General features: G+C 37.5%; 1 protein-coding gene across 1 annotated transcript in view; it reads right to left on the bottom strand.

Annotated features, from left to right (window-relative positions):
- Positions 1-5,095: 5,095 nt before the first annotated feature.
- Positions 5,096-19,340, bottom strand: part of PLCZ1 (phospholipase C zeta 1) — a 33,373-nt gene continuing 19,128 nt past the window's right edge. The window contains exons 10-14 of the mRNA XM_037033967.1: positions 17,710-17,826; positions 15,090-15,262; positions 10,468-10,600; positions 5,973-6,122; positions 5,096-5,181 (exon numbers count right to left, since the gene is read on the bottom strand). Of these exons, the coding sequence (XP_036889862.1) occupies positions 5,096-5,181; positions 5,973-6,122; positions 10,468-10,600; positions 15,090-15,262; positions 17,710-17,826 (659 nt within the window). The remainder of the gene's footprint in view (positions 5,182-5,972; positions 6,123-10,467; positions 10,601-15,089; positions 15,263-17,709; positions 17,827-19,340) is intronic.

Raw genomic sequence — 19,340 nt, 5'->3', positions numbered from 1 at the left:
AATTCCAACCATTGTTAACATAATGAGGATGCTTTGCATCACATTGATGTAACCTGGCAGCTAAAGAGAGTAGACTAGAATGCACATGTGTGAATAATGACAACTTCACTGTACTAGTCAGTGGGGGTTGTAGGTGCCATTCATTGAGTGAGCATGTGTACTGTGTGGCTGTCACACTGAAAATGACTGAGCAAGTAGAGCAACAGATCTGCATCACATTTTGCTTGAAGCTTGAACATTCCTCCATGGAAACTAGTCAGATGATTCAAAAGGTCACAGCTATGGGCAACTAGTGATTGGCAGCTTCATCACAACAACACACCCACTCGTGCATCATGTCTGGTGCACAACTTTTTGAAGAATTAGGAACATCAAACCACCCAGGTGACTCAGCCCCCCTATAGCCCAGATTTGATGCCCTGTGACTTCTTGCTTTTCCCAAATTTAAATCACCTTTGAAAGGAAGGAGTCTTCAGCCCTGGCTGGCGTAGCTCAGTGGATTGAGCACGAGCCTGTGAACCAGAGGATCGTGGTTCGATTCCCAGTCAGGGCACATGCCTGGGTTGCAGGCTGGTTCCCTGCAGGCCAACTCCCAGCAGGGGACTCACAAAAGGCAACCATACATTGATGTTTCTCTCCCTCTCTCCTTCCCCTCTAAAGATAAATAAATAAAAAATCTAAAAAATTTTTAAAAAAAGAAAGGAAAGAGACTTCAGATTGTCAATGAGATTCAGGAAAATATGATGGGACAGCTGATGGCAATTGGGAGAACTGTGTGAAGTCCCAAGGTGTCTACTTCGAAAGGGACTGAGGCATCATTGTCCTATGTACAGTGTTTCTTATACCTTCTTCAATAAATGTCTCTATTTTTTATAGTACATGGCTGGCTACTTCTGGACAGACCTCACATCATTTTTTGGACTGAATCCATAATAGAGTGAAAAGGGTTGAGAAAAAATAAACACATCAGAAAAATAGAATGTGATCGTGGCAACTGTAGGTAATAAGGGATGGTATACGGGTCAGTCAGCATAATGGACACAGTTTGAGCTGGACTAGAAAAGTGAGGCCAGCATGCCAGAGCTATACCCCCCACAGAGCAGGCCCACCCCCACGTGGTGACTTGAATTTAAATTGAAATGAAACATGACTTAAAAGTCAATTCCTCAGTGATACTGGCCACAAGTACACACTAATTCCATTGCAAGTGGTAAATAATTGCATGTAGGTAGTGGCTATCTACCCTACTGGACAAAGAAGATTATAGAACAAGTCCACCATTGCAGACGATTCTATGATATGCAGAGTCCTAAAGAAATGATGAGGGAAAGAGGGGATTTGAATTTTTGTTTCAAAGAACAAAAATATATTACTGTAGAAATTTATGCTACTGTTTTGTAACGAGAATATACAGCTGTCTTCTCATTCTAACTCAATTCTCAGCAACTCACTTACTGTCTCTTCTACAACAACCCAGTCCTAACCCCCACAAGCTCAATCTTCACTGGCTTTTGATTTCTTCTCCACTTGTACTATGTTATGTGCTAGCTACCTCATTTCTCAGTAGGTCATGTAATGTGTTATCTTTGGTTACATAAGTTTCAATACAGAGTTTGAAATTTAAGTTAAATACTTTGAAAAAGAAAAAAACTATTATAAATCTTGAGTGCACCAACTATGTAAAAAATAAATTTGTACCATTTAATATACTTTTAATATTCCATATGCTGGAGGCTAATTTCTATCACCTTGAAGGACTATAAAAGACAATCATAACATTTGTTTTCATTCTTTGACATTTTTTTCTGACTCCGACTTTCTTGTTGACCAAAACCCAGAAGGGAAGCAAGTCACACCGAGAAGCATGGCCACGCAAAGGCACTTCACTGGGAGGAACCAGAGGAATAGGTACCTTAAACTCATCTCTCCCCTCCCTTCAGTCTCCCGGTGGCTTCTCCCCACAGCTCTGCATTTCTAAAAAGTGCCCAGACAATGCTGTTGTTAATAGTCTCCGGACCATACTTAGAGAACATTGCATTTGAATAACCTGAAGAACATTTAAAAAATCATAATACCCAAGCATGCCATGTTAATTTCACCAAAGTGTCTAAAAAAATTGTAAAGGTTCTAGATGAGTCCAGTGTACAGATAAGTTGGAGAACCACTGGCATAGACAAAGAACAAAAATAATTATCAGGGTATTTTAAACAGACAAATCTAAAATTTCAAGCACAAATCCACTCTTCGTTTTGGTTAAATATCTATAATTTACTAACTTCAGAATAAAATATGTAATATTTTATTACATATAAATGAGCTCATATAATGAGCATGTCTGTTTGTATATGTCTATATTATGTGTGTTTAGTGTGCATAAGTTAGTTTTAATTAATCTTTCAAAAACAGTAGTTAACATTTTGAAACTCTAATTAGGAGTGCATATTCTATAGGAGGCTACGATAAGGGCTTTAAATATTCCTGCCTGTATCCACACAAGCAAGTATGTCAATTAGCATAAGGAATATTATAACTAGTTTTTCATTGGTTAAATGAATGGTGGTCAGGATATGAGGTCTGGCCATAAATATTGTACAAGCAATTCGAGTTTAGCTAGCTCAGAAGCCCACACAGTCTACAAGGGCACTCCTATGCCTAGTACTCCATTCATCTTCTATCTTTCAATTTACAGGGGCTCGTGCAACTGAATCTATTTAGAGGATTGCCTAACCCTGGTATTAGAACACATATTGGCATATCCGAGTCAAGTTAAAACCTTTTGTGTACCATCGATGCAAATTATTGGTCAGAATGCCCAAAAAAGGGCTAAGACTGTACTATATTTTAGGGTTTGTATTTTACCAGCCTGAACACTTCATGCATTCAACCATGACTACAGAATGGTTTTGCTTTTTTCTTGACCCATCAGGGTCACAGAGTAACCCTGTCTAAAGTTGATGCTCTGTGGCATTGTTTATGTTCAACAGGTGAACACCACGGCCTAACTTTCAGTGCCAGGCCATCTCCTGGCCACACCAAGGCCTCCCTGACCCTGCAAAATCAGCCCCTCTTTTATCAGGTATATGGAAACATAAACCAAGGAATATATTCTAATGCAGGATTTCATAATGACTTCCTTGAGAAACTGACATGAGAACGGAGAGTTTGAATACCAAAAGGTCTTCTGTTGCCACATCCCAGGGGTTTATCTGGTCTTTCCTTCTGTTATCTTCCAATCACCAACACTATTTCTTCCTACCAGTGAATTATGCGTGGAAAGCACACATCAAAATTGGCTTCTTAAACCATTCCAAATCTCCTCTAATGTAAGAGCACTCCATGACTGGGGCTTTTCTATGGGTAATGTCTGTTACAAGTTTCTCGTAAGAAAACACATAATGATGATGATGATGATGATGATGATGATGGTGATGCCTGTTCAACTTAAAGGTCAAAGTCAATGGTAAATAATGCATGCACATAAAGAACCAGAGATGTTTAAAGAAACCACAGATTACTGGACAAGAAATACAATAATCCAATGTTTCCTTTCAAAGTTGTGTCTCTAAGTAGAGTTGAATATTAAAAAGTGAGTTGAGTTGAATTTTGATACCTGAAAAAAGGTGAAAAAGAAAACATTTCCTATTTTCCCTGATTTCAGATCTTGTTAGTAGAAATGATCTTTAAAAATGTTCACCTGCTGCGGAATTGATAAACCCTCCTACAAACTCAACTGATCAAAATATTCAAGTTTCACGTAGTTCCATATCTTCAAAAGACTTTAGGAGGTTAGAGAAAATTAAGGGTTTGGGCTGATGGGGTGCACATCCCTCCTGCTGTTAGGCTGACTAATAGATGATGTAAACAAAGCCTTCCATAATCTGATGAAATGGAGGCACCCCTCTGAGAACTGGCTATGCGTCTCTACTGGGAAGAGCCACCCTGATCTTAGATGCAGAGAGCTCATGAGGGAGAATCTGGATAATTATGCAATGAGTAATTTGGGACATTTCTTCCTACTTATGGTGTGGATATTAGAATTCCCAGTGGCATTTTTACTTTGAATATGGAATTCCTAGGATATACTATGGTAACAGTAGAACATGACAAATGAGTCATTTTGCATTTTTCTGGCATCAGTGTACATCTCAAACGGTCATTTTTATTTTTTGTTACAAGTTCAGATTTGAAATCAACAAATACCTATGAGGGCCCTGTAATTTGTCGAAAATTGTGCAGAGTGCTTTTACCTCACTACCATGACACAACGTGATGGAATAAGTAATAAGCCTGGTTTTTGGAAGAAGGGTTAATAAGGGACAATAATCTTCTCTCTATAAAATTTAGTAAAAGTGAAGTCCTGCTGATAGTGATAAGCTGAGCATACAAAACAGCACAGGAACCTCATCTGTGATCTAGAGACAATCTTCAAAGCACATTCAGTAAGATTCAGACTTACTGCTAATTCATTCAGAGAGCCAAACATGCAAATCCACATAGTAGATCTCTTTTATAGATCTGGAGTCTGCACACAGTTGGAATGCAAATCAATTTCATACGCACTCATAAAAATGTCAGTGTAATTACAGGTTAGCAAATCCTCTGCACAGCCTTTAAGAATTAGCCTCAGAACAAAGGGGCTAATCGCTCTCTAGACTACAAAATGGCACAAAATACCTACAAATCTAATTCTTTCCCAGTGGAATATACAGTAGTAGGTGTCTACAAGTTAAAACACTCTCAGACTTCACATTTCTTTTGCACTGCCAAGTATTTGCCAACATATACAATCAGACACTTCTCAGTGTTGTACGTTTGACTAATTAAAAATTCTACAAGCCAGTCAGGGGAGCAGCCTCAGCAGCAGAGGCAGGCAACCCTGGCTGTTGCCACGCTGAGTCAGAATCCTCTGAAACCTGTTTTCTTTTTTCCACTGCTCTATTTTGCATATTTACAAGCGAATTTGCTCAACAGTTCTGTTTGGGAAAGTAATTATTTTGCTCTATCTATTTAAAAAAGAAAAAAAACATATGTGAACATTTATTCTGGCTGTTTTATTGCGAGAGATAGGTAATAATATGTCAGATACTATTAGCTGCTATCTGACATACCAAACATAAACAAACAGGGAAGCGGGCTCGAGACTCGCGCCAGTTCTGGAAAACAACGGAACGTGACGGTAACCTGCAAAAGGAATCATACCTAATTAGAACACGAAAAATAAATTAACCAGCAAAGGCCCTTATCGTGCTACTAACTGATCAAGAATATGTCTTTACTAAGCATACCATAAGAACTCTGACTGCATAGTTATGCTTATCTTGTATATTAATTTTCCAAAAAATGAAATATATTGTTTCCATTCCGACTTCCTACTGAGTAACACGGAGGACACAGCTCATGCTTCTCCTCCCTCAAAGTGTAACATCTCCAGAATTAGCCACCACCCTTCTGCGACAGACTCTGCTCCCTGGGTCCACCTCAGATGGTGTTGGAGAGGGAAAGGCCCTGGGGACGAGGTCACTGAGAGTACAATGTAAATCAGCCCGCAAGGTGACTGCAATGCGCAGGCTGCCCTGAAAAGAGTCAAAGATGGATCGTCTTGGGTTCCCAGTCTCTTCTTGGGTAGGAAGAATGAGTCACTGCTCCTCCCTTCTCTTTGATTCCCATCCTTCGTGTTTATGGTCATCGTGACTGTCTCCAACTGAAGGAAAAACTCTGTGATCTCTGTAAAGAAAGGCTCATACACGCCAAGTTTGTCTAATTAGTCTTCCTCGAGACCCTGCTCTCCAATCCCACCTTCCGCGTGAGGATATATTTCTGGGATCCCACTCAGAGAAAACATAGGTCAATACATAAAATGTCCTTTCCGTGGAGCTGGATGGAGCTACTTGTATGTCTTTTAGTAATAAGTATGTCTTTAGTAATTTCAAGTTATAATTAGCTGTCAATTGTCTTACTTTTAGGAATATTACCTTTGCTCATGCATAGAACTGGTAAAGTATATTGCCCAAGAAATTCATTTCCAGTGATTAAATTTTGATTTTCCACAGTAAAACGTATCAATGCCAATTCTGGCACCTGAATAATAAATGTAAATGTTTCATTCCATCTTGGACTAAAAGCTGAAACATAAAGAAATAGATAGAATTAAAGAAGCATAGACTTTATTTCTAGGGAAAAATTCATAATATCTTTTTTAAAATTTTTCTTCAACAATTAATAACAGTAATTTGTGCTTTACGGTACTTCAATTTTTAATTCACCTATGGAGAAAATACTGACAATGACAATATTTATTGGGTGTTCGCTATTGCTAGGCAATGCTAAGAACTTTAGGTAGATAACCTCACTTGATCCTGTCACAAACATCATCTGAGTTATTACTATCCACATTCACAGATGAAAAAACTTATCCAAAAAGATGCTATATAAATTCTTAAGAATTTCACATACACAGCCATTAAGTGGCAGGTCAAGAATTCAAGCAAATAGAATTGAAGTTCAGAGCAGAAATGTTTAATCTCTATGCAACATGACTGCTGTGTTTACACATTTCATTAACAAATATTGAGCATGAAGCAGTAACATCATTTTTCTGTACCAGGTCTTACCATAGACAGAGAGCTCCATGGATAGTTGTTGGACTGAAAGCTAGATAATAAGCCTCAAAAGCCAGCTTTTGTTCATTTGTTTGACTAAGTGTGACTAAGTGTTCGTTTTAAAGACCAAAGTTGAATTTCCAGTCAAGATGGCAGCATAGGTAAAAATGGCTCACCTCCTCCTACAACCACAGCCAAATCACAACTAAAATATAGAACAATAGTCACATAGAACCATCAAGAATCAAGCTTAGTAGAAGTCTGATGACTACAGAATTAAAGAAGCCTCATCCATCCAGACCTGATAAGAGGGACTGAGAGTGGAATGGGCTGGTCCCACATCCACGTGTGATGGATAGAAATTCAGGAGGGATATCTCAGGAGCCAGGAGTCCCAGCCCCACACCAGATCCCCCAGCCCAAAGTTCTAGCACCAGGAATATGAGACCCCATAACTTCTATCCACAAAAACCAGTGGGAATTGAATCCATGAAAGAAACTTCCAAAGTCCCAAGCAGTTTCTCTTAAAGAATCCATGTAGAGATCTACTCAGACTCACTCCCTCTGAGCCCCAACACCAGGATAGCAGCTTGAAAGGCACCAGTGACATACAGGGAGGAACTGAAGCATCTGGCATCAGGGCAAGAGCTGGTGGACAACTTTCTCCTAGACAGAAAGGCAGGCAGAGGCCATTGTCCCTTTTCTGAACCTTCCCCTCACAGAGCCACAGAGCCAGCACGCTGGTGCCGCATCTGGTACTCTATCAACATGGCCAACACTCTGCCTCACGCTGGAGATCCCCAGAGACTCCACCTCATGTGACTTACAGGCCCACCCAAGCTGCCTTTCCACATGAATGGCTGCTCTGGGTTCATGCTTCACAGCTTTCTAAATCTTCCCAAACAAGCAGCGTCAGCCTAGTGAGCCCACAGCCCCCACACCTCTTGTTAAGTGGCTCCAATCTGGGCACTAGCAGCAACCAGTCTAGATTCACAGCTTGGTTTTGCCTGGGAATTTCCAAGCCCAGAAAAAGTAGCAGCCATCTCAGAGTGCTTTACAGCTCAGGCAGGAAGGCCCCAGGGCCAAACACAGGTGGGGCCTGACCATGGCCTGCACTGCCCGGGAAACCCCACACCCTGTGCACCCACCTAGGACAGCTACAGACACATCATGACACCACTGCCCTGCCCCTACACAGCTGAGGCTCCACAGAAGACAGAAGTTGGTGGTCAGTGGTCACATCCAGCCTTGCAGCTGACTGGCACAGGACTCCCATTTACCTGCCAACAGCAGCCAACGCTACTACAAGAGGAGAGTGTACTCAGCCCACACAAAGGGCTCACCTCAAGTACGCAGCTTGGGTGACAGGGGAAGCTGTGCTACTGGGCCTTCTGTCAATAACTTTCTTTCTTTGAGTCACTCCCAAAATTGAAGAATTTGTGGCTAATTATACACAATCCATGTTTTCTAGGGTATGTCTGTGGTCATAAATGCACATTTACTAGTCAGTAATCCAGGGTGCAGTCTACTATGCCCATAAAATATTAAACTAAGAGACTCCTACTGAAATAATGGTGTATTACCTTGTCCTAAGAAGAGAAGTAACCCCACAAAAAGCCAGGCTTAAGAGTGAGTTCTTTATAAACACAGCAAAATATCTGCACAAAATTCTTACGCTGATTTATTCTACTTCCTCCGTCCCTACTTCACTCTAATCTATCTGATCTCTCCCCCTCAACACACATACATGCCGAATATATTATATGAGAAAGTCATTTGAGTCATTAAAAATGTAAAGCAGAATACCAAATTTGATCATTATGAATATAGTTTTCTCTAGCATGACCAAAAATAGTACTTTCATACCTTATCTGAACGTGATATTTTCTCCTGAGATGCTCCTGTTTTTCATCCCACCACCATTACCCTAGTGACTAAGCTGCCTTAGAAGCCCTCCTGTCCAGCCCTCTATACTGTTATTGCTGCTAGTCTTCTTTACTTAGCCCTCCATTCATTTTCTGATGCCACAGTCCTTCTTTATAACTTGACTTCTATACCCTCGCAATGTGAAATTGTATCCTGACTCTATTTTGTATTTCTCATTGCCCTCTCATACATTTCTTTCTATCTAATCTGCACAAATAGCAGAGTTATAACACTAACAGAACAGAGTTATATCCTTGCTTAAATTTTTGTTTTCATGTTCTATAGAAAAGAACAATTCTAACACCTTATCATAGTTCTCATGATTTTTCATGAGTAACCCCAATAGAACTTTCTTATTTTATCTCACACTGATCTCTCTTAGTAACCTGTATTCCACTTATCTTGATCTTCTCTACTTTTCCTCAGCATGTTTGAACGTTTTCCTCTCCTATGGTTTAGCACTCCTATTATTCTTTTTGCCTTAAATGCTCTTATCCTCAATATCTGTAAAAAAATTCTACTCATTTTTCAAGAACTATCTCCAAATTTGCCCCTACCACTACAATTCTTTGTACTTTCCTTAAAGAACATATAATTCTTTACCATAAAAGTTTTACTTGTAACGCAATTTTCTTACTGAACTGTAAGCTCTTTACAACAGAGTTAGTTGGGACATACCTAATAATCCACTTAAGAAACCAGGATTTTAAGTTTTTTGATACTTAGCATCAGGCTTTTTAACATAATTGACTCAGCAATATTTGAAGAACCAAATTGAACTTCTGTAAGAATAGCCCCATAAAATCCAAAGAATATTACAGTATTCTAAGAGGTGCAGTGGATAGATAAATGCTCTCTGTGCACTTCACGATGAAGAGTCAAGTAGGAGGATAGAGAGGACAAGAGATAGATTACTGAAGCCTCCTAATGTTAGCAGTCACCAATCGATGCTGCTGCTATTGTAAAGTGCCCTCAACTCTAAGGGGTACCAATTAAGCCATCACCAATGTCCTTTCCATGGATAGCATAGTATGAGAAGTAAAACTTCCCAAATCTCTTTTTCTGCACTGCACTAGGTATCATGCTGGAGCAGTATTCACAGGTGGGAGTAGGCTGAGAGTGGGCGTCATAGTGAATTATGACCACCAAGAAGAAAAAGACTAATAAAACTTCACCTGCTTTTCTTCAGTGCCATTTAGCCTGGAGCGTACTTCCAGACTCTAAAGTCCACTATACTTTGGGAATATCAACTCAAAGAAGATTCTAGACCGAAGGATCAGTTCCAAGATTTCTTCTGAGGCGATCCTGACTAAGGGTCCATCCCAGAAACCTCTATTTTTCTAACTACCTTAATGACTTCAACCTCAGAGAGGAAATGACAATGTCACTACTGTACTACATAAAATATCATGACATGCCGGCACACTGAAAATCTTACCAGAGTCATTTCTTCCATTCCTACATTTCCCTTCTAGCAAAAATGACTGAATTATGAATCCAAATATTGTATGAGTAGGTTTCTATGACATCCTTAGCCTGAGTCAGAAGCCACAGACCTTTACCTAAAATAATTCAAGCAGCACAGTAAAAATGTATAACTGCTATATCAGAATAATCAGAGGCTAGAAGCTAATTTTGCAGCCATCAAAATGACTCTCTCCATTCCATGATATTGGAGAAACATAAAAAGAAGGTAAAAGTGAAAAAAAGTAGTACTTCTTCAGGTCAGATAAATTTTTTGTGGCTGTAATCTGAAAACCTATCTAAATAAAACACGAAGTCATTACCAAATTGTTTTTGCTGCATATAACACTTTCATTGTCATGAACATAATGCAAAGCCTTTGCCTTATGAATGATAAATATGTATCAAGACTCTTATGATTTATAAGCTTTCCAACAAAATGTCTGGTAAAAGTTCAACAAAATGTATTAGGAGCTCACCATTTCTTTTAATTACACGGGTCTGCTGTTTAATTTCATCATTCGGAACACCAAAAATTTCTATAATCACTAACGCGTCGGCTTTGTTGGATGATGAGTAATTACTGGGAGGCAACTGGATACCACTGATCACCTGCAGAAAAGTATTTGAAAACAAGAATTTAACAGAATTGCATCACTATTTAATTTCAAAATAAAATAATGCTCAGGGTCTAGAGGGGAGAGGGGAGAGAATCACAGGGGAAAAGGGGAAGGACTCACATGAACAAGTATAAAAGACACATGGACAGTAACTAAGGTGGGGGGCGGAAATGGGAGGGAGGTGGGGAGCACTGGGGTGGGCGGGGCTGGGAATATAAGACAGAAAACTGTACTTGAACAAGAATTAAATAAAAATTAAAAAAATAATAATGTTCTAAAAAAATGACAGATTTTTAAGTCAGTTTCCTTAAAAAAACTGTAAGTGTAAAATAATGCAAAATTTAAATTTTAACCATTTTATCTTTAGGTATCAGTAGATAGATACCAGAAACATGTCTAAATTATTCCATTTTACCAATATGTGAGTATAGTAGAATCCACATTGTCCAGGCTTTATGGTTCAACATGTGGTTTTATTTTAAAAGCATTTGTTATGATTGTTTTAAAAAATACTTAAAGGCCTTGGTATGATCACCTTCTGTAATTCAAAGATGTATCACACCAAGGCTGTATGATACATACAGTAATTCAAGCTGTAATTTAAGCTGAGTTATTCTGGCAACATGAACTATTTTTAAATTTATATTGTATATATACAGTAAGAATTAGAAACAATATCAATACTACTTCTAAATGGTAAGAAAAAATCCCAATCTCCTAGATAGCATTTTATCATGTGTAATTTACATGTTTAGATAATTAATCAAAAATTTTCTGTTATCCATTGTCTATATTATCATACATAACCTGAGTCAGAAAAAGCCATCATTTCATATGCATATTACTGACTGGGTGTCAGAAAAAATGCTTAACAAAGTAATTAATAATAGTTGCGTTATAAGTCAAGCTTGAAAATAATGTACCTAACTCAAAACTCTTCGTTTGAAGATGACAAAGAGTAAACCAAAAATGTTGAATGACATCCTCAAGGACATAAGAAAGCTCATAAAACTATACCTCTTTTGATTCCTAAGTCATGCCCTCCAGAATTTGTGCACGTCACAGTGTCATCACAAAGCTCCCTGGAATGATCAAAGCAGGAGGGAAGACCCACATGACTAGAGGAGCAGCTGTCTGGGAAAATTATTAACCCCATCTGTCTCACACCGGGTTACTTGCACCCATACATGAGACCCCTTATAAATCAAACAGATGGCATTTGTAAACATCTGTGCACACTGGCTGTCTTCTATCTTCACTCTCTCAGTAAATGAACATGTATGTCCTCTTTATTATTCTCAACATGAAAAAGAAATCATCCATTCAATTAACCCACATGTATTGAGCATGCACTTTGTGTCAGGCACCCTGGATCAGGATCGGACAAAGCACAGTCCTTATCCTTGAAAGACCCTCAGTCCAATGGGAGAGAATGACGAGTACTACAAGTAAATTAACAATTATAATACAGTGTGGTAAGTGCCTAGTATGTACATGCATAGGGCATTATGAAAAACAGAGGGAAACTACAAAATGAAAATGAAGCGCAATTAAGTGTAAGAAAAAGTTTCCCCCAAGAAAGTGACCCTTAGTCCCATAAAATGAGTCAGAACACAATAGGCATATGAAGGATGGGAAAATAATTCAGTCAAAGAAAATAACAATACATGAAGCTGGCATCATGGACAGAAAAGTGTTCACTGTGGTTAGAGAATATAGTGAAAGGCTGGTGGTGGTAAGAGATGGGGTGAGAGAAGTAAGCCAAGACCCTACTAAGTAAGCAGTCAGGGGACACAAATAAATATCATGTAGGCATGGTCAGCTTAGCATTGTAGCAAAATCTCTCTGATTAACTTGTGGAAGACAGATGGGGGAGACCAAGACAGGTTACCTGAAAACCTGTTAGGAAGCCACAAGAATAGGTGTGATGACAGGTAACAAATTCTTCAAATAAAACTAGCAGCAAATGACATCAGACCGAGGGGGTTGAAGGAAGTCATTTAGGAGTAGGATCCATAGAATTTAGAGATGGATGGGACATGGACATGGAAGTGAAGTAGGTGTGGAAGAGAAGGATGCCTCCCAATTTTTTAACCTGAGCTGAGTCAGCAAATGACACTTCATTCATTGAGATTTAAATAAAGTATATTCGACTAGAAAATAATGTTCAGGCTTTAGTATTTTGAGTTTGACAGAACAGTGATTAAATAGGTAGGGATGCTGGGTAGTCTATTAAAATATATCTTTATATTCCCAAAATGAGTCCAGCTAAAAGATTTGAGCATTGCTGGTGGTTGAAACCATCAATGTATATAAAAAGATGTAAGGAAAATATCAAGTTTGAAAAGATAATTAAGAAAAACTGTTATGGGGCAGCAGGGCTAGGAATATAAGACAGAAAACTATACTTGAACAAGAATTAAATAAAAAATTTAAAAAAACTGTTAGGCAACATAAATATTTTCGTGGAAGTACAGAGAGAGAGGAACCCACAAATGAGAGTGAGAAAGAATTGCTTAGGAGGTAAAGAAAAAAGAAAACAGAAGAGCTCCAGAGGTCCAGCAAGATTTGTGTGCAGTAAGAGATCTTAACAGGTGCCTGCTTCATGCCTTTTCATGAGAACAACTAAAACAAATAAACTATTGCTTAAAACAACCAGAGCAAGGCAATTTTTTGCATTTTTTTCATTCATGCAAAAAGACAACAGACTTTTTTCACATGTGGAAGGATGCTGAAATATACTATCCACCTATACTATCTAAAAAGATTAACAGAAATTTAAAAGGTATTAAATGCACTCAATCAAACTCAAAATATTAAGGTATACTACTCAGCTTACATAATAATCTAAAAAATTACTAAGCTTTTAAATTTTGTATTAAAATTACCAAAAGGATACCAAAGTTATATTTACATTGTAAAATAAACAATGTAAAATATTTCGCCAGACTCCAGAAGGAGTGCCAACTAATCGATTTGAGGCTGTATCCAGGGCTGTAGGCAATTTCCACCTATCCACTGAGATGCCTCTATTTTAGAGTCACAAAATCCTTAACAACCAGGAGAAAAGTCAGATACATACTGGCACTAGTTCCTGTGGAGGCCAGAATAATTTTCGTCCCATTCATTTCTGCTGTACTGTCTTCTTACATTAATCTCTAGAAAACAGCTCTTAAACTCCTCAGCTGGGACAAAAGGGGTAGGGTCTGAAGTGGATGAAAAGGACCCCCCAAACCCTGTGACTTTATAGCACTAAAAGAAGGAGCTGAGGTGGGAAGTGTTGTGGGAGAAGTCTGCATGCAGGTTCTAGTGTTTCCTGTCCCCTGACATCCAGGTAACAGTAGCAGGGACCACAGAGAGCTTCACTCAGTCACGACATGAGACACAAGAAAACTGACTGTGAACAACAGTATAAATACCAAAATTCCAGAATAGACTCTGAGATGATTCATACAATTCTAGGAGCAACTACTTAAATAGAAAGAGGGACCAAAAAGACAACACTCACCCAATTTATTTGCAAACAGGAATAGATACCATCTAAAATAGAAATGCTTATAATTAAGTGGAGACAGAAAGCTCAAGTTTTTCAATATTTGGTGATATTTTTATAAAGGAAACAAAATAACAGGTGATAGAAGAATAAGAAAGTTTTTGAAAAGTCTTCATAGAAACCACACATTTTAGAAAACTGTGTTGGCTCTCTATGAAACTACATGGGATGTAAGAAAACGAAAGATGAGAAATAGGATAAGAAGACAGTAGATGGGGGAAGAGTGCTGGGGAGAAGTATATAGCAAGCAATAAGAGGGACATAAAGATTGGGGGAGACTATAATTCAGGTGAAAATTCACATCGACATTAGAATCACCTACATAAAGAATAAAATCAAGTACAGAGGAAAAGCAAATGTGGAGGGAACAAGAAAGTGATAAAGTTGACATGAATTAGTAAACAGGAAGGAGAGAATCTCAAAGAAAGCCTATGAATACTTTCTTTTCAGTTTCTAAGTAATCAGGAATATTCAGAGACATAAGGGGGAAAAATTGTGAACTGCAAAAGTCCAATGTTGAGATTAATGAAAAGTAAATAGCTCCTAGAATTTCCTAGTAAAATTCCTTAAAGTTAAGGAAGGAAAAAATAGCATATCTACAAGGTAATAAATGAGCTGACCACAGACTTCTCTGTCACCATCAATATTAAATGACTAAAGACAATGGAATAATATAAACAAAGTTCAGAGAGTTGAAAGTTTTAGCCTCAATATTTCTGCTCACAGGCTGGTAATCATTCATGCAAGAAGTCAACAGAAAAACTTTATCTATGAAAGAATGCTAAAATACCAGTCGCCTATATAATACCTAGAAATATCAACAGGAACTTAAAAGGCATTAAAAGAAACCAATGGAACTCAAAGTATTAACATATACTACCTAACATATAATAACCAAAAAAGGAAAAGAAAAAGTTATTAACCATACCCTTATCATAAGTGTAACCGGATCGCTGTCTTCTGGTATTTTACTTGGATCGAAGTCTGTTTCAGCATCTCTTAGGAATCGTGGTTTCAAAATATATCCAGAATTACCATTATCCAAAAATTTCCCATTTTGAATGTCCATAGGCAGACCAGGGGTCTGGAAATTTAAGGCTACTGTAAGGGAAAAAAAATGTATTGTGACACTGACAGGAAATATAGAGAATAGCTAAAGAAACAAGTTAATAGATATACTGAAACCTAATCATGGGTTTTATATCCTCAAACATGTTAAAAGCAAGTCTCATTAGTCAAATAAGTCATGATTTATAAACATGTCCTCCTGCCAAGTCTATATTAACATATGATAGTGAGTTGCAAAGTTTAATCTGTAAATTATTTGATAGTTTTTGTGTCAAAGAAACAAAATGGCATACAGTATAAGAATAGCAATGTTGGACTACATCGAATTAAAAAGCTTCTGCATGGCTAAATGAAAAGGGAACTAATTATGTGTATGGGAGAACATAGTTGCCAATGAAACCTTGGACAAAGGTTTAATCTCCAAACCATGTAAAAAACTCGCACAACTCAATACCAGGAAGACAAACAATCCAATCAAAAAGTGGGCAAAGGACTTGAACAGACATTTCGCCAAGGACAGACAGATGGCCCAGAGACATATGAAAAAAATGCTCAGCATCACTAGCCATCAGAGAGATGCAAATTAAAACCACAATGAGATATCACCTCACACCTGTCAGAATAGCAATCATTAGTAAATCAACAAACAACAAGTGTGGAGAAAATAGAATCGTTGTGCACTGTTAGTGGGAATGCAGACTGGTGCAGCTGCTGTGAAAAACGGTATGGAATCTCCTCAAAATTTTAAAAATGGAACTGCCTTATAACCCATCAATTCCACTGCTGGGGATATAGTCAAGAATCCTGAAACACCAATTCAAAAGAACCTATGCACCCCATTGTTTATAGCCGTGCTATTTATAATAACCGAGTATTGGAAGCAGCCTAAGTGCCCGTCAGTAGAAGAATAGATTAAAAATGGTGGTTCATCTACACAATGGAAATCTATGCAAGAGAAAGAAAGAAGAAGGAAGTCATACCCTTTGCGACAGCATGGATGGAACTGGAGACTATTATGCTAAGGGAAATAAGCCAGTCGGTGAAAGACAAATACCATATGGTATCACTTATAAGAGGAATCATTCTAATGAATAAAATAAACTAATGTGCAAAACAGAACCAGAGACGTGGAAACAGGGAATAGACTGACAGCTGCCAGGGAATAGACTGGTGGGGGGAAGGGTGGAAAGAAGGGGAATGGAGTAGTAAGAACACGTATGAATGGCCCATGGACATGAACAATGGTGTGGGGATGGACTGTGGGAGCAGGGACGTGGAGCGGGACAAAGGAGGGCAAAGGGGGAAAACTTGAGACAACTGTAATAGAATAAACAAGAATAAAATAGAATTTAAAAAAGGAATACCAATGTATGTGTCAGATAACACCCAGTAAATATGAGAATAAAAAGATTAGTACATTAAATGCAGCAAAGGAAGACACCAACTATGTCATAAACTTTCAGGTCCAAAGAAATAGTGTTGCCACTTGAGAAAATGAGAAAGAGGCAGAGCAATAATGTTTTTAAAATATAGAAGTATATCCATATAAGCTGGTAAGTAGCCACTATATGCACTCCCCCTATTCACCCTCTACACCCCACCACCACCATCCTGACTTACTCTCCCCTGTCTGCAAACCTACAGGCCTCGCCACAATCCAGCAGCAGAAGGGTTAACACCAGGGGCTTTCTGACTGCTTGGTGCCAATGCTATAATAGCTGATTGATTTGGAACAGGAAGACTCTGGTAAGGACAAATAACAAAGCTATGTAATCTTAAAACTTTTCAACTGTGAATGCAAAAGTCGGTGTAAAATATAAAAGGTAGAGGTTACTTAATTTGAAGAGGCCCTCAGCAAATCTTCCAAGCAAAGGACTTGATCTTTACTCTCCTCCTACATAAATTTTAGTTTCCTTTTTCCCTTTCCTACACTTCCTGTGTTAACTCTTTATGCATTTAGTCCATACCCCCAACATTCACCTCCATTTACCCTCTCCAACATGTTTAGCAATCACTTCAGCTCTTGCAATCAATGACTCATCAGTATTGCCTGACTGAAAAACACCCAGGGCCAAAAAAAAAAAATCTTCAATGGACTCACATGAACAAGTTTAAAGGACACATGGACAATAACTAAGGGTGGGGGTGGGGGGTGGAAAGGGGAGGGAGGCGGGGAGCATGGGGCTGGGGGCAGACAGAGTTGGGAATATAAGACAGAAACCTGTACTTGAACAAGAACTAAATAAAAATTATATTTAAAAAAAAAAGAATTCTTCTTAAACTATCTCAAAAATTAAAAGTGAATAAATTATTTCAAATATTTTTGTGAAACCAGCATTACTCTAATGCCAAAACTAAATAAAGACATTACAAAAAAGGAAAAAGAAAAAAAAGAAGCTCTTTTCAAGAATTTTTCTCTAATTTCTAAAATTCAATTTATCTTATCTTTGCAAAAAAATTCAATATCCTATATAACATACCCATTTGACAACCTATATTCCAAAATTGTTGAGGATTAAAATTAGAAGAGTCTGCTCTTGTTGCTTTGGGATATATTCTGGTAATAAACTTGCTGGTGTGAAGAATAAAGTCACTGGCTAAAAAATAAATTATTAAAAAACATTGTGAAAATTTTCCAATACACTCAATAAGCTACTTTGTATACATTATACAACTCTACAATTGTTTCATCAATTTGTATATATATTGTCTTAGCAACTCATGTAAATCGAAACATAGCCATGCCTTTATGTTTGACAGCGTAATTCACTGTCATTGAGAAGGTAATAATAATTCATTATGCAATTTAATGCACACTAATCATTCACTTGAGAAAAATGATTAGATAACATACTTTGGGGCTTTTTTACATTCAAATTGATTTCACTTTGACACAAAGATAAATAAAATTCCAAAATAAAATACATCCATTTTTTAAAAAGATGAGTTGTAGTACTCCATATTTTGCCTTTTCTTTGGTTTTCACATTAGGACAGAATCACATGTAAGTCATATAAAGCTGTATAGTGTCATAAAATGAACTCAGTTGAATATTTAATCAATTATCAGAGTTGAAGTGTACCTTAAAATTGTATAGTTCAGCTGCCAATGCTGACCACCACAATATCTTCCCCCCCAAATCCATTAATACATTCACTCTGTCTGTATCTTTCCATTGAAGGAAAACATGCTACCTCCCAATACTTCTCATTATTTCAAATGTTTTCCTCACTGAGCTAAGATCTACTATGCAGTCTATTTGAGTTTCTGTATATATTCTTTGTTTCAACTATGTAATCTTTATAAGTTTCTATTTTTATATATTATATCTAAACTGCTTAAGATGCAAAACTAATTTACACTTGTTACCACTGGACATCCCCTCAGATTTTTAAATATTTATGTTTCTCCAAGGTTTCTATTCTTTCACTAGAGAGATCCCACTCTCTCAACCATTCTTGCTAACAGGGTAATGAGTCAGGATAAATGGCCAATGCCTATGGTCCATTATACTTACTAGTCAAGCTAGAGCAGAATCATTGTCACCCTCATCCTGAATGCTGTTCTTTAGGAGGTGTTATCAAGTAAAAAACTAGTTACTGAAGTAAATATTAATTACAGTTAACCTAATCAGCTCTCATTTTTAGAAGTTATGCACTCCTGAGACAAAGTGTATTTTGAAGCTACTCATGTGTAAATGCACCATGTGTATCTAGTCTCATAATTTCCCATCCAGTTCTAAACAGAATGCTCATCTTTAGGTAAAACATATACCCTTCTGGGACTTACTATTTCCCATCTACAAGGTGGTGAATATGAATAACCACTAAGGAATCTTAACATAATATGGTTTTGTTATTTCTGAGGTCAACCTTTAGAAGTTAAACAAGGCTGTATCATTATAAATGTAATTTATGTTTTTATATAATGAGAAAATTGAATTTAAAAAATAAATAAAACCACATATAATCTCTTCACTCAATAATCACTGATAACCTCTTTGTATAAACCTTTCCATTCTTTTGTCATATGTACATAACTTACTTTAATTGAATCATATTGTGTATTCTCTCTCATGAATGTCCATTTTTTTCTTTCTAAAATAAGGTGA

Source organism: Sturnira hondurensis, unplaced genomic scaffold, assembly GCF_014824575.4.
Source record: "Sturnira hondurensis isolate 20B ecotype Veracruz unplaced genomic scaffold, ASM1482457v3 Scaffold0021795, whole genome shotgun sequence".
NCBI lineage: Eukaryota > Metazoa > Chordata > Mammalia > Chiroptera > Phyllostomidae > Sturnira > Sturnira hondurensis.
This window is presented reverse-complemented; position numbering and strand designations above follow the sequence as displayed.